This window comes from Bufo gargarizans, chromosome 3, assembly GCF_014858855.1.
Source record: "Bufo gargarizans isolate SCDJY-AF-19 chromosome 3, ASM1485885v1, whole genome shotgun sequence".
Lineage (NCBI taxonomy): Eukaryota > Metazoa > Chordata > Amphibia > Anura > Bufonidae > Bufo > Bufo gargarizans.
Genome location: NC_058082.1, coordinates 299,757,995 through 299,781,306, shown reverse-complemented (window position 1 = coordinate 299,781,306; position 23,312 = coordinate 299,757,995). Strand labels below are relative to the sequence as shown.

General features: G+C 43.2%; 1 protein-coding gene across 1 annotated transcript in view; it reads left to right on the top strand.

Annotated features, from left to right (window-relative positions):
• Positions 1 to 689: 689 nt before the first annotated feature.
• The window catches only part of TINAGL1 (tubulointerstitial nephritis antigen like 1), a 56,161-nt gene continuing 33,538 nt past the window's right edge, over positions 690 to 23,312 (top strand). The window contains 2 exon segments of the mRNA XM_044286570.1: positions 690 to 834; positions 15,409 to 15,739. Of these exon segments, the coding sequence (XP_044142505.1) occupies positions 15,433 to 15,739 (307 nt within the window). The 5' untranslated portion in view covers positions 690 to 834; positions 15,409 to 15,432.

Below are 23,312 nucleotides of genomic sequence, written 5' to 3'. Positions count from 1 at the left end.
GCTCTGGCATAAGGACTTGCAGAGATGTGCCACAATTTCCCCTCCCAGTAATGACGGTACACATCACCCAAGCGGGACTCAGAGTGAGACCACTGTAAAAAAACAAACTGTTAATAAATGCATATATTTTGACCCCCAAACTGCGCAAGTTTAAATGGCGTATCTGGGATTAGAAAACGGCCAGCTTTTTTCCCCAGAAATAGCGCCCCCTTTGTCCACTGGTGGGGTCCAGTATTTCACCTCATCACCATCAGGGCTCATGCACATGACTATAGCCTGTTTTCCGATCTGCAAACTGCGGATCCCCAAAACACGGATATCATCCGTTTGCGTTCTGCGGAACAGAACATCCTGCCCTCTACAGAAACGGACAAGCCTAGGATATGTTCTATTTCTCAGATGCGGACATATAGATGCAGTCAGTACACAATATGCTGTCTGCATCTGGTCCCAATGAAGGAATGGGTCCTCTAAACAGATATATCCAGTCGTGTCTATGAGCCCTCAGGTAAATTCCACAGTCCATGGATAAGAGTGGCGCTGGACAACCACTTAATACAGAACAGAATGGCTGCCGTGGACTAATTGTCACACATGAAGTATATTCATCATGCACTGGAATCACGCTCGGCGCGCCGGACTGAGGGGGCGTTAGGGTCACCGTCTGTGGCGAGAAGTGACAGAGTATAACGGTGACAGGGAGGGGAGGGCGCGCCTGGCACTGAGGCATTGTGGGAGTTACCGAGCCTGATACATAAGGACAGTCCTGGACAACTCCCGACAAGTGCGCAGCTTACCTCAGCGACCGCCGGGTGTGCTCCGAGAAACCTCCAGGTAAGGCTGTCACCTGTATGTCGTCTTCTAGTAACCCTTTCACTACTCGGGCAGCAGGTGACCACAGGTGGCCGTACAGTATCCCTGGTCGCCAGCTTTTCTTTCACAATGATTCCTTTTTAGCAATGGAGATAATTCCAGAAAAGCCTTCCCCTCACCCAGTGCCATATAGGACAGGTTTGTAAAATGATGTCTTGAGGGGTCCCGGGAGGACAAATCGCAGTGGTCGCCACCGATTTGTCACCGCGTACAGGTAGGACAACTTTGACTAGTAGGTTGTCCGGTTACAAATACATTATTATTTCACCTTTTATTATGTGTTTGATAAATCACCATATCCTGAGCTATCCGTCACCTATGTCTCCACATGTACTGGACTTTTGCGGTTTTAGTGGTGTTTTTTTTTTTTTTGCAAGCGCCATTTTGCGTGTTTTCGCAGCAGAATCACCATTCCAGATGTTAGCTGAAACGCAAGACACACAAATGTTTATTTTTTATTTGATATTGGCGCTTTTGTTAATTAGGTGGCGTTTTTATTTTATAATTTAATTTCAAAAAGGCATCTCTTGGCGTTTTTTCAGGAGTCTTCACATCACCTCTATAGGGGGAACAACAACGCCATGAAGAAATTGCTAGTAGATGAACACACTCACTAGTGTGTCTGCGCCAAGCTTCTGTCTCAAAAGTGGCACAATTTGGCGCATCTAGGGTTTGTACACTTTTTTCTGACATGCTTGTCCAGGGGGTGGGGCTTTGTGGGAACGGGGCAGGTCCTAAGATGCGCAATTTTGCACTAAAATTGCCCCACAATTGTGGTGTAAAAATCTGCATCATAACAGTTGATATAGAGTCAGAGAAAATCGTCTACCCCTGTGATTTATCACCCACCCGGAGGCTGTGTAACGGTATGCCGTCTTTAGACATAGATTTAGATTTTTATACAGGGTGACCCATGAAAAAGTAGCCCGCCTCCAATATCTCCGAACCAAACTGCCTGATAGTAAATCAGTCTTAGTTGTCCATAGCAACCAATCAGAGCTCAGCTTTCATTTTATCAGAGCCCTGTAGGAACTGAAAGCTGAGCGCTGATTGGTTGCTATGGGCAACTAAAACAGATTTATTATTAGGCAGTTTGATTTGGTGAGATTGAAGGCAGGCTACTTTTTCGTGGGTCACCCTGTGTGTATACATACACTGCCTGTCCCAAAAAAAAGTCGCCACAAAAAAAAAAAAAAAAAAAAAAAAAAAAAAAGATTCTCAATGGGGTTAAGGTCTGGACTCTGTGGTGGCCAATCCATGTGTGAAAATGATGCCTCATGCTCCCTGAACCACTCTTTCACAATTTGAGCCCGATGAATGCTGGCATTGTCATCTTGGAATATGCCCGTGCCATCAGGGAAGAAAAAATCCATTGATGGAATAACCTGGTCATTCAGTATGTTCAGGTAATCAGCTGACCTCATTCTTGGAGCACATACTGTTGCTAAACCTAGACCTGACCAACTGCAGCAACCCCAGATCATATCACTGACCCCACAGGCTTGTACAGTAGGCACTAGGCATGATGGGTGCATCACTTCATCTGCCTCTCTTCTTACCCTGATGCCCCCATGACTCTGGAACAGGGTAAATCTGGACTCATCAGACCACATGACCTTCTTCCATTGCTCCAGAGACCAATCTTTATGCTCTCTAGCAAACTGAAGCCTTTTTTTCTGGTTTGCCTCACTGATTAGTGGTTTTCTTACGGCTACACAGTTGCTCAGTCCCAATCCCTTGAGTTCCCTTCACATTGTGATTGTGGAAATGCTCTTACTTTCACTATTAAACATAGCCCTGAGTTCTACTGTTGTTTGTCTTCGATTTGATTTCACCAAACGTTTAAGTGATCGCCGATCACGATCATTCAGAATTTTTTTCCCGCCACATTTCTTCCTCGAATATGATGGGTCCCCACTATCCTTCCAGTTTTTAATAATGCGTTGGACAGTTCTTAACCCAATTTTAGTAGTTTCTGCAATCTCCTTAGATGTTTTCTCTGCTTGATGCATGCCAATGATTTGACCCTTGTCAAACAGACTGATATCTTTTCCACGACCACCAGATGTGTCTTTCGACATGGTTGTTTAATAAATGAGAAGCAACTCATTGCACCAGTGGGGGTTAAATAACTTGTTGCCAGCTGAAAGATAATCGCCCATGCAGTAATTATCCAATAGGAGGCTCATAACTATTTGCTTAGTTAAATCCAGGTGGCGACTTTCTTTTTGGACAGGCAGTGTAGTACAACAACCATTGGCCACACGGTTTTAAACTTGGCTTCTGCGCCTGGGCGTGACTTGCACATTGTGGGGTCATAGTACCCTATGTATTCCAGTCATTCGCCCATATTTAACCCATGCATCTAAGGAATGCGGCATCTTGATTACTTCAGCTTGGACCTGACCTCAACCTGACTGAGAATTATCTTTACTGTAATTATACTGTAGTTATAAAACATGATGTTATCGGGTTATTACAGCTTATAATTTACTTCTATTTCATGGTATTTCATAACTGCTTTTTAAAATATGTCGGATGGAATCAATAAGTACAGGCACAATGGTGATGTCCGCTCACGTTGGTGATTAGTGTGATTCGTGTCTTGCACGTTCAACAGTTTTATGGCTCAGAATTACAGGACTCAAATTGATTGCATTGTTTCCAGTCACTGATGTTGAACTATGAAGGGCTGGTCCAGGTTTTTTCTTTTAAACTTTGCCCCCCAACCAGCGTTACCAGTGAAATCCATACTCTCCTCCCTCTGACACGTCGTTCTGACTCCCTGGCTTTGTTCACTGGTCAATTTCTCCATGGGCACGGTCACATTTGCCACTGCAGCCAATGAGTGGCCTCAGCAGTGACGTGTCCCCAAGTGGCATGTGATCCAATAGTGACGGACATGTCACTGCTGAGGCCAGTTATTGCATGTGCACATGCACCCCGTCCGTGCCTGAGTTGACAGATGGGGATCGGAAGTCCACTGAAGAAGGCAGCCATGTTTTTCTAATCTCATACAACTTCAACAATGTTTGTCATATGTGGAAACATGGCACAACCAAATGTAAAGCGTAATCGCCTGTAGTATGCAATTCATTTTAGTAATTTGGTGATGAACATTAAATGACGTGCCCCTAGACAGGCCGGTGAAGATGTGGCCAAGCTAGGGGCATGTCAGTAAGATGGGTGGGCTCCAGGCCCAACATTTAGCTCATATCAGGCACAGTTACAAAGTGTGAGAGCTCTACTGAAAAAAGCATTGATGTGATGACAGGTTCATTACTTGCTCTTAGCTTTTTGGAAGAGATTGTGCATCTGGAAATGTAATAAATGACCTAAGATCATCCCATGTTGGGTGGGACCTTCGACTGTCATTACAACACTTTTTTTTATGACCCTGAAGTACTTGACATGAAGTACACTGATTTCCAATCCGTTATCAGTTCCTGTTTTCAGCAACAATGTCATCCTTCGGCTGCAGATAAGAAGTAAAGAATGCAAAACACTGTCTATAGTCTTCATGGAGTTTTGTGGGGAACTAGAACTTGTCATGTCTGGTCACAACAGACAAAAATGGATGCATACTATTTATATTGGTGGCACATGCAAAACTATTAGTGATAGGGCTGTATTTCTGGTTGATGCTGTCCTAGGCACGTTTGGTGCTTACATCTCCTATTAGTTCAGCTAAAGTTGCCTTTTGAGGGTATATAGTAGCTACATAAAATGATTCTGACCATACGGTAAAAAACGCTGTTGAAAACGCATTTGGTTTCACCGTGATTTCTGTGGTTTTGTGACGCGGTTATTGGCCATGCAGTTTACACATGTGGAATTCAGTTACCGTATTTTTCGGACTATAAGACGCACCTAGGATTTTGAGGAAAATAAGAAAAAAAAAAATTCTATCAGACCTTCAAATCAGACCCCCAAGCTCCTTCAGCCTCAGTCAAACCCCTTAACCCCCATCAGCCTCAAATCAGACCTCTCAGCCCTCCATCCTCCCAATAGCCTCAGATCAGCCTCCAATGAGACGCCTCAGCCCCCATCAGACTTAGATCATACCCCCAATCAGCTTCAAATCAGACTCCCCAGTCCTAATCAGATGGACCCCACAGCCCCCATCAGCCTCAGATCAACTCCTATAAGATCCCCAGTCCCGATCAGACTCAGATCATACCCCTTACTGGCCGAGATCCCACCGGCGCATGCGCACTGTGATGGCCATTGTGGGCAGCAGCATTGTTCAATGCAGTGCGCATGCGCCGTCGGGATCTCAGCCAGTACACTGGATGACGCGGAAGGCTTACAGGGCGGGCCAAGCAACCCGCTGGGGAGGGGTTATGTGAGAAGAAGGCAGAGCGGCCTGGGCACTTACAGCCCGAACGCTGCCCTTGGGCACTTGCAAGCCCTCATTTACATATGAATAAAACAGCGTTTTTGCCCCTGGTGAACATCCAAACAAAAGGACAAAGATACATTTGACTCATCTATAGTTATGCTACAGTACTATGTAAGCAGTGTATAAGGGCAAATTCTGGTGACAGACTCCCTTTAAGTTTTACACAGTGAAAGCCTTTTTGAACTGAATAAAATATTGTTTTTGTGTTGCCATATATTTTTTTATTTTTTGGGCGATTGTCTTAGGTAATGGCTCATTTTTTGCGGGATAAAATGACGGTTTGATTGGTACCATTTTGGGATACATACACCTTTTTGATCACTTGGTATTACACTTTTTGTAGGGCAAGACGACCAGAAAATGGCTGTTTTGGCCCTTTTTTTTCCTTTTTTTTTATGTTCGCCTGATGGGGTTGATCATGCAATATTTTTATAGAGGTGGTCGATACGGACGCAGCGATACCTAATATGTCTTCTCTTTTTTTCCCTATTTTTTAAAATAATTGTGCTAAAAGGATGCTTTTTTTCATTGTGTAAAAATTAACTTTTTAACTTTTTTTTTGTACTTTTTTTTTGTCCCACCCTGGGACTTCAACTTTTGGGGGTCTGATCCCCTGTGCAATGCATTACAATACATCTGTATTGTCATGCATTGGCTGTAAGTGTGTTACACTTAGTAATACACGTACAGCTTGCTGCCTATGAGATCCAGGGGGCTAGATCTCCCAGGCTGACACGGATGGCACTCACGATGCCTATGGAAGGCATCGGGCTGCCGTCCAAGCCATCGGATTCCCATCACAGCAGCGCGGGGACCCAATGGCACCTCCCTCCACAGACATCGCACGTGCCACGGTCAGCGCTGACTGCGGCACATCTAGGGTTAATGCGCCGGCATCTGTGTTTTCACCAATGGCAGCGCATACAGCAGGGGTCCGGCTGCCGGACCCCTGCAGCTGATCGGGCGGGCACAGGAGCTGGTACTGTATGGGTTAAAAAATGAAATAAACTTGCCTTGCTTGCTACGAATGGCGGCGCATATCCAGGACTCGCAGCTCCGTCGCTTCTTCCAGGTTCCGCTGTGTATTGTGACCTGACGGAGTACAGCGTCAGGTCATAGTGTGCGCCTACGTGTGCCTACCATAGCGGACCAGGGAAAAGACCAGGGGAGGTGAGTACAGCCAGCGCTGCCCTTACCTCGCTGTGCCTCCTGCATGCTAATGACCACTTCCATAATGGCAGCGGTCATTAGCATTCAGACTATAAGACGCACTGCCACTTTCCCCCCATTTTTGTTTAGTTTCAGTTCACATCCAATAAGCATTTTTTATGGATTGGATGCGGGCCCATTCATCTCAAGGGGGCTGCAAATAGAGATGAGTGAAAAGATTCTACAGAATTGATTTTGATGTCCTTATGCAAATAAAGACTGGACCCCTGCTGATTGGACAAATCAATTCTGTAGAATCTTTTCACTCATCTCAACTGAAAAAAGATGCTGTCCGCCTCTGTAAGTCCTTTCTGCTGCCCCGCAAAAGAATGTCCTATTCTTGTCCATTCTGCAGACAAGGGTAGTACATTTCCACAGGATCAAAAAAAATTGGCAGCATGCACTCAGCCGGTATCCGTGTTTTGCTGATCCGCAATTTGCGAACCGCAAAACCTTTACGGTCGTGTGCATGAGCCCTGATAGTGAAGAGCTTTACTGCCTTGGTGTCGGTGGGTGGATTATGGGATGGTCTTCTGCTAGTTGGCAGTATACATATGGGTCATATACAGGCCTGATGTCTGATCTCCTTATCACTTACTTTTGTGGATTTAACCCTTACACCGTCTTCCTGAAGAGATGACTGTTCCATTAGCTGTAGGTAAGCAGTATCAGGGATACATCTCCTGACTTGTAGCTACGATAAACAAAAGGAGACCTCATTGCTGCCAGATAAACCATGAGAAGCAGCACTAAGGTGATAGAATGAACAGAAAACATCAGTTCTTTTTCTGTAATGCCCCCTCCTTCCTGATGCCCTAGGGGCACATGCCCTCATGTGCCTTGTTGTAAATATAGCCCTGGATATACCCCTATTGTTTGCATAGTACCTAGTTCTACTACTAGAACATTTTACTAAAGCTCCCCATTCGCTTTAGATAGCTGTCAGCCGAATGCTATTCCTCCTGACCCCCCCCATACGCATGAATGAGGAGAGGGACAACTGTGGTGGCGGGTTACCTCCTCCTAAAAACAAAAGAATAGTGCATATTGAACTCCAGCACCCTCATACTGTACACATTAGATGGTCGGCTGGTCCCACCAACCTCTATGAAAATAGGAAGCACAAACTTCTAGAATTTGGGTAAGCTGACATCTAACTTTGGGCTGTTTCTCATGTATGTACTCCATGGGCCAGATTTATCATTACTCTGACAGCTCACTCCACTTTCACATATGGCTAAAGTCAGTTTAAGGGCTCTTTCACACTTGCGTTCTTTTCTTCCGGCATAGAGTTCCGTTGTCGGGGCTCTATGCCGGAAGAATCCTGATCAGTTTTATCCTAATGCATTCTGAATGGAGTGAAATCCGTTCAGGATGGATCAGGATGTCTTCAGTTCTGGAACGGAACGTTTTTTGGCCAGGAGAAAATACCGCAGCATGCTGCACTTTTTGCTCCAGCCAAAAATCCTGAAGACTTGCCGCAAGGCCGGATCCGGAATTAATGCCCATTGAAAGGCATTGATCCGGATCCGGCCTTAAGCTAAACGTCGTTTCAGCGCATTGCCGGATACGACGTTTAGCTTTTTCTGAATGGTTACCATGGCTGCCGGGACGCTAAAGTCCTGGCAGCCATGGTAAAGTGTAGTGGGGAGCGTGGGAGCAGCATACTTACCGTCCGTGCGGCTCCCGGGGCGCTCCAGAGTGACGTCAGGGCGCCCCAAGCGCATGGATCACGTGATCGCATGGCACGTGATCCATGCGCATGGGGCGCTCTGACGTCATTCTGGAGCGCCCCGGGAGCCGCGTGGACTGTAAGTATGCCGCTCCCCGCTCCTACTATGGCACCCAGGACTTTAATAGCATCCTGGGTGCCATAGTAACACTGAAAGCATTTTGAAGACGGATCCGTCTTCAAATGCTTTCAGCACACTTGCGTTTTTCCGGATCCGGCGTGTAATTCCGGCAAGTGGAGTACACGCCGGATCCGGACAACGCAAGTGTGAAAGAGGCCTTAGCCAAGTCAGATTTATGATCGGCCCTTTAGGACTGTAATAAATGTGGTTTGACAGTTGCAGTTTATCCGTCAGTAAGCGGCTTTACAAAAGTCACGCGTCTTTTCCGAAAAAGTCGCATGTTCCAATAAAAAGTCGCATAAAATAAGCACGGTCCTCACTGGAGTGAAATTGCGCAATTTTTTGTGACTTTTTAATTTGTCGCAATAGTAAATCTGTCTAGAGATTCATTTACATAAGAAAACACACCCACTTTCAGAAAACTGGCAAGCATAGCGCAGAGCTGAAAAAAGTCGATTGCGCAAAAAAAAATTGAGAATTTTTTACTCCATTATTCTGACTTGAGCTAATGATAAATCTGGCCCCATGTGGCTGCCTATTGGAGTGACCTACCTTGTCCTAAAAAATGTACCGTTATTAAAGAGAAATAGTGCAGGAGTATGAGGACAGTGAAGAATAATGTTCTCCTCTCCGACGCTTTTTACCACTTCTATCACTATTCCAGTCCACTAGGTATCTCAGTAGGTTGGCACATCCTGGCAGAGATGACATTGTACCTGTGGGCAGTAGGCAAGCCGGCCAGGTCAGGCATGGTTTATGTTGGGCCTGGGTGGCATAGCCGTATGCATCAAGTGCACCAAACGAGGCAGTGTTTTATCCGGCTATTTGCTTTTTATTGGCATTGTCTTCTGATTCCAGATGCTAGAGACTGGCATGATATATTTGTATTTATACAGTACTGTACAATGACTGTTACAGTGCGCAACCATCAATCCTAATATTTGTAATGTAATGGAAACCCTGTAAGAATCTTTCCCTTTGTTTGTTCAGTGAAGGAACCATAATCCTCCCAAGTGTTAATGTGTAACATGCACATGGGGCAAGGAGCGCTTTACTGCGAAGGTGCCAGACATTCCTGGAATAAGATGTCAGTCTTGTCATCTAGTCACCTCCTGACTGTAGAAATGGTTTTACCGCATGTTTGTATGTTTACTTAGCTAATCCTGAAACCACAGCCTTGAGGGGATCTCTGAATCCTCCGCAACGCTTGCACAGGTATATCTCCTACACAGATACGTCACTACAGAGCTGGATGCTTTTTTAAGCCACCCACTCACGTCAAAATAAAGAATTTCTTAAATACCTTCTTACTGTAATCAATTTCCTGGCAGATACAATCAGTAAATAGTCCTGCCTGCTGAAACACATCTCACTAGTATTTCCCAGTCTGTGACTGGTGAAACTGGTGGACACATTTCTTGTACTTGGCTAAGGATTTTCTAGATCAGGCATTAGCAGGTTAGATCTGCCTGCACATGGCTGTGTTACTGCTCCTTACAATTAGGCTGGCCATACACATGAGACAAAAGTTGGTCATTTTGGCTCTAGTTTAGTCTGGCATGTTGCTGGTGGGATCCATCCTACGAACAATCCTGTGGATGACTGATTGGCCACAATGCGGCCGATCATTGTCTCAAGTGTATGGCCCGCTTTTTATTGTCACACAGATGTTTTTTTTCTGTTGCATTCATATGAATCTAACTTAAAAAAAAAAAAAAGTAATTCTCCATCAGATGTGCATGTACCGAGGTATTTATCCCTAGACGTATTGCTGACACCAAGAAGGCAGAGCATGGGTTCTCTTTAGGATGTTACAATTGTCCTCTTTGGCAATCTCTTTTTGTTAAAGAGGTCCCCAGAGGGAAAGTTGATGACAGGGTTTCCCGCTGTTGGGAGCCCCGGAAACTTGCTGTAATCTGTGGGGGGAAGTGTTCAGTTAGACAGTCCTCATTGAAATCAGTTACGTGGTGCCAGGGTACAGCGAGAGGCACTCTTTGTAGCTATATGATGGTCCTGAATAGGAGGGTGCCTAAAGGACCTTCAAGTACATTGTGCAGCAAGGACCACTAGAGGTCCAGGTGCAGTATGCAGAGCTGACGGAGTATGCTAAGATATAGTTCTGATAATATGTACTGGCTAAAATGCTGAAACGCTTGTATGTGTACCCGAGGAATTCATGTGTAGTCCTGCCGCATAATCTTTTGAAGAAACCAGCCAAGAAAGTATTCTTTGATTCAAAACCCAGGACCTTAATTAAGCAAATAACTTTCAGTTTCTCATTTGAAAGGGCCATTGGAAGTAATTGAACTTTCACTGGCATATCTTATATAATTCTGGCAAAACAAAAGTCAAGTACCGTATATTATTGTTCCATTGCTACTAGAGGAAAATCTCAAGAAATGAACTAATTTGTTTCTCTTCTGATCCTCGATCCTTAAACAGGTGCTTTGATCAACCAGTTGTGTGATGTGAATGTGCACGCCAGAGTAAGAAGAAAGGCCTTTCAAACTATTTTTTCATTGCTGGTTTCAAGTTTTTCCTCGACTGCTACTGGTTATGTTTCATTTAGTAACTTAAAGGGACTGTGCACAGTTTTTATATTGATGACCTATCCTCACCCTAGCGTTGCCGTGACTCCGCCTCTGCGCAGTGGCGACTCTAAGAACAATATATAGGGGGGGCACATAAGATACCACAGTCAAAAATGGGGGGGGGGGGGGGGGGGCACTAATAATTTTCACCACTTAATCATACTACTGAAAAAAACTAAATAAGTAAATATAAATAAGATTACAAAATACGAGAGTATTGTGATACGCAGAGATACCTTGTTATTGTACTATCCTAATACTTAAAAGACAAGCTTTCAAGAGTTTTCCTTTCTTCCTCGGTATTGCTTCAGACCTGAGAAAGAGAGAAACACACTCCAAAACTTTTCTTCAGAGTTTAAAGGGAACCTGTTACCGGGATTTTGTGTATAGAGCTGAGGACATGGGTTGTTAGATCGCCGCTAGCACATCCACAATACCCAGTCCCTATAGCTCTGAGTGCTTTTATTGTTTAATACATATGCAAATTAACCTGAGATGAGTCCTGTCCCTGACTCATCTCAGAGACAGGATTCATCTCAGGTTAATTTGCATATATATCAAATCAGTTTTTTAAACAATAAAAGCACACAGAGCTATAGGGACTGGATATTGTGGATGTGCTAGTGGCGATCTAGTAACCCATGTCCTCAGTTCTATACACAAAATCCCAGTGACAGGTTTCCTTTAAAGCAGTTTCAGCACAATAATAAAATAATTTACTTACAAAAGAAGCTATTCAGTCGTCTGCTGTGCTGTCCTCTGCTTGTTATGGGGGATCTGTGGATGACACATTGTTATGGGGGATCTGTGGATGACACACTGTTATGGGGGAATCTGTGGATGACACAGAGATGGGGGAATCTGTGGATGACACACTGTTATGGGGGATCTGTGGATGACACACTGTTATGGGGATCTGTGGATGACACACTGATATGAGGGCATCTGTGGATGACATACTGTTATGGGGGACCTGTTGATGACTTATGACATTATACAGGGGGTAATATAACTGAGGGGTATCAGGGTAAATTATACAGGGGGTAATATAACTAAGGGGTATCAGAGTACATTATACAGGGGTAATATAACTGAGGAGGGCTATCAAGGACATTATACAGGGGTAATATAATGTCCCCTGATAGCCCTCTTCAGTTATATTACCCCTGTATAATAATGTCCCCTGATACTCCTTAGTTATTTTACCCTTGTATAATACAGGGGACAACAGAGGAGGCGTAGCACTGTGGGACAGGGGGGTACATTGGTACATACTTCTTTTTTTATATGCCCTCACCAGCTAGCAGGCGCGCAAGGCACACAGATGCAGCGTGACGTCAACTCCGCCTGCGCCGCATGGCACTTACCGTACGGCTCCCTCTCTGCCTCCGCTGGGTCCAGGGCGGACTCCGCCCCCCCTATGTGAATACTAGCCGCCAGCAGCCCACAGCCAGGTATTGTAAATGTATTTACAGTGCGGTGGGAGGCAGCAGCCAGCATAACCGACAGGGGAATCGGGCAGTGCGCACGTCTATGCTAGAAGTTATGAATTAATTGCTAGCAGTCTGTAGTAAGGGTACAGAGGGGTGATAATAAGTTGGGGGGTGTACTTGCACCATCTGACAATGGCAGCACTGACTGGATAGAGTGAGTCTGTGCAGGGACACCCCCCAACTTGTTAAAACCCCTCTGTACCCTTTTTGCAGACTGCTAGCAATTTACTTATAACTTCTAGTAAAAATAATATAGGAATGGCACAACATAGAGTCATAAGAATAGATGCTCCAGAATTGTTATTACATGGGGGATGCATGTAGTTAATAAAACAGGCAAACAGGTCCTGTTTAAAGTGAAAGCTGTAGAAGAAAATTAAAAATATATATTTTTAGTCCAAAATAAGTAAACTGCAATAAAAAGAACTGCCCCAAGGTGTTCATAGTCTTAAAGGACCACACAGGCATTCACCTAATTAAAAATATTGTACAATTTCCAAACCAGCACCTGGATCTGAATACTTTTGTAATTGCATGTAATTAAACATTTAGTATAGCCACTGAGTTATTCGATAAAATGTATCTGTATAGCGCCACCTGCTGTTTGTTTTTTGATTATTTCTTTGTCCTACATACTGAGATGGCCGCACATGCTCAGTTTCATCCTTTAACTGCCTCCTGAGCTTTGATTGGGAGAGCATGGACACGCCTCTGGAGCTGTGATAGGAGAGCAGCTACAAAGAAAGACACGCCCTCTGAGAAAGTACACTCCCCTTGTGCAGAACAATGAATGGAGAGATCTCTGGGTCCATGTGAAGTACAGGACTGGTTCTAGCTTTGTGAGAAAGAGATTGCTATGTCCTATATGATGTCTGATTTTCATTGGAATAACCTCTTTAAGTTACAAAATAACATGAATGTCGTAAAAATAATTTATGGACGCAGAACACTTGCCAGGTTACAAACAATAACCCTTTCACACAACTTGGCATTCCAGGGGAGAGTAATGTGTCAGGTGGTTGCCCTTGTATCTCACCAGCCCATTCACTCTGGGAATCTTCACAGCCTACAGTGTGGCGGTACATAATGTCATTGTATAATACTGTTGAGCTTTTAGTCTTCCTCCTGAGTCTGAACCCCAAAGCAGCCGCTTCCTATAGCTACACCCCTGAGCAGGTCCCTTCTATGTGAGCACGCAGTCAGAGCCTTACTTCTCCTACTGCCTCATAATATACCCTCTCTGACTCCTTATGATAGCGCCAGGGAGTAGTGCATGATTTCACAATGCTGCCCCTATCAATGTCTTGCCAACAAGGATCACTGCAGATGTTTGCCTATAACCCCGTTTGCAGCAGCTCGCCAAACACAACACATTAAAAAGAGGAACAGGCAAGAATGGGGAGGACTAAGTGAAATGTGGTAAGGGTTAATTTCAGGTGCTTGTTTATTTATGCCACATTTAAGTTTCAGCCGGAAGGGTTAAATAGCTGGGCACGTGAATCTGTAATTTCCCTATAAAATGTCACCATCCGCTTCCTTCAAGGTCACGTTGCACTAAAATAAATATTGCCGGTGTTCACCTACAATATAAGCACATTCTTCTGCCTAGGAAACATCCAGCTTCTTATCTCCGCACTTTCCTGTCCACCCAGGTCTGTGCTCAGGCTCACAGCGTGCAGAGCTCTATCTCACACGAAAAACTGGACCAACATGACGGCTCATTTTTGTTATATTTCTGTTATTTCCCAGATAGGGTCTTGATAGTGCCCAGCCTACAGATCTCTGGCCATGGTGCACAGTGGAACCTCTTTGAGACAACCATGTCAGATGGTGAAAATGGTCTTCTAGAGGGGGGATCGAGAGGCTAATATACGGGGGGGTCTCATTGAAGAGGAATTTTCATTGTAGTATTCATTTATAGTGGAAATTACATTATGCAAGTTAAAATATGTCATGTGACCAAACTAACAAAAAGAGGGGACGGTGTCGGAATGTGACGTGTTTCATACCTGCTTAGGTGCAGTGACCTGAGTTGCCTGTACATGCCACTTTCTACTGAAGGTCCTGCCCTGCAGCCTTCTAAGACCTCTCCTGTGACATCCACATGTACTGCATGCCTTTATCCGATCTGTCTGCATTCTGCTCAGGGGAACTTTCTGCAGAAATAAGATTTACGCTTCAGAAATCAAAATGCGCAATCTAAAGTAGAAATCTGCAATCTACATTGACATGCAGTGGATTTAAAATCTGAACCACAAATTGATTTCTGCTGCAGTTTTTTTTTGAAGCATGGGGAAGAGATTCCTTTGTCGTTTTTCAGTCCCGGGTGGACTTCTTTTTGAAGTGACATACTTTTGCACCCATGCTAAAATGATGTCTTGGGTTCCTGGACAAATTCATGAAAGAGGGAGTATTTATGACACTGTGCTTTTTATCCTCTTCAGGTATACAGAGGGAATGTGTCTGGTACTGCTTGATAACCTTAAAGATATCGTTCCGAGACGCTACAAACGATGTGACTGATGATAGCGATGGTCACAACTTCATAAATTCCTCAGGAGAGCAATGACCACTTTGTCAACCGCTCCACTTTTATCTGTCCATCTAGTACAGTGAAATATATCCTTGAGCTACTGAACTGATAATAATGTCAGATTATTGAAAAGATGAGCAGCAGTTTATGTGGTAGATGTCAGTTAGCATGGCTTATATTACCAAGTCTTGTAGCAAACATTAGACATGTTAATTGCCGTGTTCGGCCACCATTTATCTCATGTGTCACGCCAGCTTCAAATACAGTTAGCTGATAACTTAATAATACAACATTGACATTCATGTCTCACCACCTGCAGAGTTTGCCACTGAAAAGGTGCAATATACCAGACCATAGGCTGCTACTATAGCATACGAATGCAGTTTAGTGCTAGTTACATTCTATTCCAGACAGTATTATTAATGTAACCTTCCTGTCAATCATGTCTTTACAGGACCTTCCACAGCACTATCCAAGGATGAAGCTGATTCTGCTGGCTCTAGTTTTCTCCTTCTTAGGGGTGAGCAGCAATGTCTCTGCTCTGAGGTCTCGTACAAAACGTGAGCTGGCTCCAGGGCTGCACACCCTTGGCATAAGAGACGCAGCGGGTTCATATTGCCAGCAGAGAGATTCTTGTTGCCCAGGCAGAGATGACGCCTGCACTGTGCCATACTTGGATACTATCTGCTACTGTGATCTCTTCTGCAACAGAACTGTGTCAGATTGCTGTCCTGACTTCTGGGGCTTCTGCTTGGGTATTAGCCCCCCAGTAAACTTCGACAGAGGTGAGTGACACATCCAGGAATATCGTTCAGTGTGAAAACAAATTGAATTTGGATATATGTGTTTAAAATGGTGGACTATAAATCATTGAGAGGGAGATTATAGCTCACATTATAATTCTGAGATACTGATCATTTTAAAACCCACATTCATTGCTAAGGGGCCTAAAAGTGTCATGACACATTACTAGGAGAAGCTATGACACGTGGAGGCCATCCTCTGGGATTGCCTCCGATCACAAGAATGAAGGGACTAGGATCCCTTTGGCTTCAATGACGGACCCTCGCGCCTTCCTACAACATTTAAAGGGATTGTACGGTTTCATGATATTGATGATCTAGCCTGACGATAAGTCATCAATATCAACGGCTGGACAATCCCTTTAAGCCATATCCCTGTGGCAGGCTAGACACAGTGGAATTCTCTAAAACTAGATGAGCCAAATTGCACCAAAATGCTCTAATTTGCACAAAATGTTGAAGCAATTTGTGACAACGTCTAGGTGCGCTCTCTTAATAAATCTGAACTATTTTGTCACACCATAATTAGTAATTCACACAAAAATGCTGGATTCCAATTACTAGAGGTAAATGCATTGTGCGATATTACATATCTGTAATTCCGCATACAGGTATGTATAGGAATGAAGGGAACAATATGTAACAGTGAAGCAGTGAAATTACTCAACTTTTTACATTGAAATAATGAAATTGTAAGAAAAAGGGTGATGGGCCTGCTATTGTAATACATCTTAAAGACAGTTCTTCACGATTATGAATTCTTGAGCTAGGCATGTACCAGCATGTATGCTGAGGAGCTGACCAGAGCTAAGAATGATATTAATGGACAAGGTGTCCCCTGTCTGCACTTGCATTCCTCTTTGAATCGTTATTTGTTGAGTATGTACCTGTCAAATGTCTTAGGCCAATGCATTTAGGCCCCTGCAATGCTGACCTTCCAGCGCTGGTTGTCTGACCAGGGCTAATTAATCATCCTGTCCCTGGACACTGAGTATAGGGATGGGAATGTAAAATACCATGCAAGTTAGAGGGTACTCCAAGATGTAACAATTGTCGAGCTATCACTGTCCCTAAGATAGGTCATCAGGATCAGCGGGACCCCCCACATGCCTGCCAATCTGCTATCGATGACCTATACTAGGCATAGGTCATGAATTGTTGAAAAAAAAACTCTTTAAGGCCTTATTGAACTCATTACAGTTTAATGCCAAGAAGCGGGTACAAAAACTCCTCAGGATAGGTCATCAATATCAGATCGGAGGGGATCTGACACCGGGCACCTGTATGGGCAGATGCACATGACATCTCACTGCGCGTGCTGTCTCCTCATACAGCTGATCCGACACCCGCCACCCCCACCGATCTGATATTGAAGACCTGTTCTGAGGATAGGTCATCAATATTAAAAGCCCGGAGAACCTCTTTAAAGGGGATTTTTGGCTTTATGTAAATGACTCTTACTCAATATAGTATAGTGAAAGTGTATGCAACTGTCAAACTACTTTATGTTTCAATTACTCATCAGTTTCTAATCCATTCACCATATTTACTGCTAGAAATATATATTATTGTACTGCAACTGTTGTGTCTTCACACTAACTGTACTCCATCAGTACTTGGTACAGACAAGGCGTGGCACTCTTGTCTAATATTATGGTGGTGCTTGGTGTGCTGGCTTCCCAGCCAGAATCATATAATAACAGAAAAAACAGCACTCTAATGAAAAAGTTCTGTTCAGGCTTTTTTATTTCAGGGCAACTCCACAAAATGTAACGTTTTGGTCGTAAGACCTTTATCAAACACTGTGTGACAATAAAACAAAAATAATATATAATTCCAGGTATATATGACAACATCAAAGTAGTATATACCCAATATGAACATATTTTATTGAGACCTTACATACTGTACATAGTACAAGACATTAGTTGATATTACAAAATATTGAGGTATATGGTGATACACTCTACCATCTCTAAAGTGAAAGCAACAACAGCTACTTCAACTATAACAGCATCTGTGCCAGCGCGCATAATGGCCGGAAAAGACGAATATGAGAGTTTCAAATGCATAAACAAAAGTAAGAAAAAAATTAAATAAAGTGAAATAAAACGGAACCGGGTGCCCCCATAATGCCAAAACACTTACCAAGTTGCCATTAAGGAGATGTCTGGAGACTAGATGAAGCTATGTAGAGCTATATGGTGTATCCACACCCATGTGATTGCTTCATAGTGAAAAAGAATGGCACTGTTTAAATAGTGTGGGCCTAAAAGAGTATGGCCGGAAACCGGAAGTGCGTGTGCACTCCAAGTTGGATCGCACACCCTCCTCCGTATACTAGAACTAAAATTGTCGGCTAAAATATGGACATTCTCTAATGTACTCGACTATTAGGGTGTGAGTCTAAGGCCTCATTCACACTTCAGTGTTTGGTCAGTGATTTCCATCAGTGATTTGTGAGCCAAAACCAGAAGTGGAGCCTCCACAGACATGAGATAAAAGGGAAAGATCTGCTCCTGTTCTGTGTTTAGAGTTGCACCTGGTTTTGGCTCACAAATCACTGATGGAAATCACTGACCAAACACTGAAGTGTGAACGAGGCCTAAAGGAGAGAAATCTAGATAGAGGGGACATAAGGATAATACTACATCCCCAATTGCGCTTAAGTCTGGAGCATAACCGGAAGTAAAGCATAATGGCCGGAAGGAGCCGATGCGTTCCAGCTTGGAGCGCATCGGATCGTGGAACTAAAGCTTACTTAAAACAGAGTCAGAGGGAGGAGTGACTGGCTATCTTAAGACTTAGCAGGCGTATATTTATAAAAAAAAAAAAATTGGTAAATTGACTAAAGGAATGTCATACTAGTAAGTTCCTGGTTGCGTTTCACACTGGAACGCAACCAGAAGTCCGTTACCTTATCCGAAAATGACCGATGCGTTCCAGCTTGGAGCGCATCGGATCGCAGGACTGTACTTCCTCCATCTGTGACAGAGGAAGGAGTGGCTAGTAATATTGTATAAAATAGAAGAAGTAGAAGTAGTGCTAGTTTTATCACTAACTCGTGTAATAGGAAATACAATGATGTTCAAGCTATTATCCAATAGCTATAAGATAGAAGATGAAAAAGAAAAGAAAACAAAGGGAAATCAGATGTCACAGAGTATCTGGACAGACAAGACCCTTATTGGCTATGACCAACAACAAAAGAAATAAATAAGAAAAGTGTATAAAAAATGTGAAAGAAAAATGTGTTTAAGAAATGAACAGCACCCAATAAAGGATACAGAGAGAAAGTGGCAAACATGGTGGGGGTCCGGTTCTTAATGCAGCTGAAAAAAATGGAGACAAATAGTTAGTAATTTGTAATTATACACCAATACAGTCACTCTCAAATTAAGGCTACTTTCACACGACTGTGCCGTTTTTTGCGGTCCGCAAACCGCGGATCTGCAAAAAACAGAATCCGCCCGTGTGCCTTTCGCAATTTACGGAACGGGCGGCCATTGATATAACTGCCAATTCGTGTCCGTTTTGCGGACAAGAATAGGACATGTTATATTTTTTTGGCGGGGCCGCGGAACGGAGCAGCGGATGCAGACAGCACATGGAGTGCTGTCCGCATCTTTGCGGGCACATTGAAGTGAATGGGTCCGCATCCGAGCCGCCAAAACGGTGGCTCGGATGCGGACCCAAACAACGGCCGTGTGCATGAGGCCTAAATAAAAGTCTGGAACCAAAGGGACTCAATAGGGACTATGAACTGTCTTCCTTTATTTAATTTGAGAAAAAAATACGGAACCGAACAACTGGCCCCTAATAGAACAGTACTATCCTTGGACGTAATGCAGACAGAAATGGGACATGTTCTTTTTTTTTTTGCGGAACGGAAATACGGACATACGGAAATGGAATGCACACGGAGTACCTTCCGGTTTTTTTTTTTGCGGACCCATTGAAATGACTGGTTCTGTATACGGTCCGCAAAAAAAAGAGAGCGGACACGGAAAGAAAATACGTTTGTGTGCATGAGCCCTGAGGCAGATTAAGGCTACATGCACACGACCGTATGTGTTTTGCTGTCCGCATAACATATTCTTGCCCTTTTATTAATATCTTCATGGAAACTTTAAAAAGGTTGTGAAAATGAAATTCTATCGTAGATTAAATGGGCACCAGATCGCTACGCATGCAGGTGGCAATGATAGATATTTGGTTTGACTGGAATACTATGGATTCAGTGCCACAATCTGACATCAAGTTAGGTGAACGGGTAGTCAAAAGGAATGTAAACCAAAGAAGTTTGATTTCTAAGTATCTGTGATCTTTATTTTTTTTGCATACACAGCTTATTTAGGTAAATAGTTCTCTAGAACATGTAGTAAAGCCATTTACCTTGTCTAAAGTTTTAAAATGCTTGGTAAGCGGAATACAAAACTAATTAGCATTTTGGATACATGTGCAGGTTTTAGAAAGAACACAGGATAAATTCCTAATCACGCTTTACCTTTCATATTCCGTTACATATAAAGGTGTATTCCAGGACAAGCGTTCTAAGAAAATAACAATAAATGTGTAATTTACCTTTCTAATTCTTCCTTTGTGTTTCTCAAGTTCACTTAACCCTTTCACCCTTGGAGTTTTTTTGTTTGTTTTTTGTGTTTACATTTCGCACTCCCTGCCTTCCCAGAGCCATAACTTTTTTATGGGACAAGTTATACTTTCCAACGCCACCATTTATTATTGCATATGATGTAGTGGGAAGCGGGAAGAAAATTCCAAATGAAATTGCAAAAAAAAAAAAAAAGCAACTCCACCACAGTTTTACGGGTTTTTTATGTACAACGTTCGATTTGCGATAAAAGTGAGCGGTTACTTTTATTCTACAGGTCATTACGAATCTGACGATACCTCATATGTATATCGTTTTTCTTGCGTTTTGATAGTGCTAACATTTTTTTTTTTTAAAGTGGGAAAAAAATCAATTTCATTTTTTTGTCGCCATATTTTGACCCCTATAACTTTTTGGTAATTATGTGTACAGAGAATTATGTGTATGGGGAATATATTTTTAGATTTTTATACTATGGGCGTTTTCACACATTGCAACACCCATGATGTGTATTTTTAAACCTTTTTTTTTTACACTTTATTATAGTTCCCATAGGGAACTATAACAATCAATCATCTAATTTCTATTATCATAGACTCCAGTGCACTTGGATTGGAATCTTTGATGATTTTACTAGTTTCCTATAGAGCCCTATTACAGGCAAGGGCTCCAAAGGAAATACTATGCAGCAGCCTCCTTTCATTCACAAAGACAGGGGCTGCTGCATACATGCTCTTGCTCCTCCGATCGCCCCACAGCGTGCTCAGATGCTGTGGTCAGGATTGACCACAGCATCTGAGGGGTTAAATGTCCATGATCGGCATTACTGCTGGTTGTGGACATTAGCTGCAGATGTCTGCTATAGGAAGCAGGCGGCCACCCGCGGCTATGGCGCCCGTACTATTACAGCGCTGGTCGGGAATGGGTTTAAACAAGTCTGTTTTGGAAACAATTGATTTCTGCAACTAGAAAATCGGTTCCAATTGGTTGTTTTGGTGGCAGACACATGGAATTCTGTTGCATGTTTAAATACGTTTGTGCCCTTTAAAAAAAAAAAAAAAAAAAAGTCAATATTTTTGGTGAATCCTTGCTTGTTTTATAAAAAAGATTTGATGGCATTGTCTGAAAAAAAGGCTAAGTTTACTGGATTGAAACGTAATGTACATTTCCAACTATCTCTCGTTAAATACAAATTTTAAAAAAAGGTATATATTGCTTTTAATCAGAGTATTCCAAAGCTAGATCCTACATTGCCCTGAAATTTGGAAATTTGTAGGGCAAAAGCCCAGGAGAGGCAAGACTGATAGTGTAGGTCCCATCTGTTAGAAGCCACCTTGTCGCTGGTAGATGGGCCTGACATTATTATTATTGTTATTATGCCATTCATTCCATGGCGCTGTACATATGATAAGGGATTTACATACATAATATAGACAATTGCACTAAGCATGAACAAGACAAATTACAGACCGGTACAGAAGGAGAGACGGCCCTGTCAGCGAGGGCTTACAATCTACGTGGTATGGTGGAAGGACACAGTAGGTGAGCGTAAAGCTAGTCATTGCGGTATAGCAGCAGCAGGGTCACTGTAGGTTGTAGGCTTGTCTGAAGAAGTGGGTTTTCAGGTTTTGAAGGATTCCACTGTAGGTGAGAGTCTGGTATGTTGGGGTAGAGACTTTGAGAGTATGGGGGATGCACAAGAGAAATCCTGGAGGCGGTCGTAGGAAGAGATGATGAGAGGAGAAAGAGAGGTCTTGTCAGTATCAGAGATTATGTGTGGGGATGTATTGGGAAAGTAGCTCAGAGATGTAGGGAGGGGACAGGTTGTGGACGGTCTTGTATGTATTTGTTAGGGTACTTTCACACTAGGGTACTTTCACACTAGCAGTGCTGCGCCTGTCGGATCCGTCCTACCGCTATTTCGCCGGACCGCCGCTTCGTCCCCATTGAATATAATGGGGACAGGGGCGGAGCTCCGGCTCAGCACGGCAGTACTTTTAGTCCGGCGGCCTTTCTCCGTGCACTGCAGTGCTGCGCCAGAGCTCCGTCCCCATCCCCATTATAGTCAATGGGGGCGGTCCGGCGGCATGGCGAAATAGTGGCAGGACAGATCCGACAAGGTGAACAGCCTGTCGGATCCGTCCTGCCGCTAGTGTGAAAGTACCCTTAGTATTATGAACTAAATTCGCTGGGCAATGGGGAGCCAGTTAAGGGATTGGCAGAGGGGAGAGGCAGAGGAGTAACATGGTGAGAGGTGGATTAGTAAGGCAGCAGAGTTGAGGACAGTCTAGGCAGGAGATGATGAGGGCATATTACATATTACAAAGAGCTTCTAATCTTCACATAGTAAGTAGAGCAGTAATGCAATGGGACCGCAAAAAAAAAACGGAATGTACTCCATATGCCTTCCGTTTCTGTATTTCCATTTTGTTCAAAGATAGAACATGTCCTATTATTTTCCGCATTACGGACTGTTCTATTAACGGCCAGCTGTTCCGTTCTGCAAAATACGGAATGCACACGGACGTCATCTGTATTTTTTGTGGATCCGTTTTTTGCAGACTGCAAAATACATACGGTCGTGTACATGAGCTCTTATGCAGTATATCTATCTATCTATCTACATTGCTTGTTAATACGCATTGTAAAAATGGCTGTGCTTTTCATTACAGTGAAATAAACAGTATGTCGGCACATACAACTTGAACTTGGTGCACCAAATAGGCCACTTGTGGAATACCTCAAGCCTATTATACCTTATGGGAATATAAAATAATATTCATTATTATTTCAGACAGTGTAAAAAAGTCTAAATCTTTTCAACAACAAAAAAATACTTTTTATTCAATAAAAGTCCCCAGAAGCAATGAAACATATACCATACATATTTGGTATCTATACAACTAGTATAATACAACATGGTGACCAGCTTAAAAAAGCAGA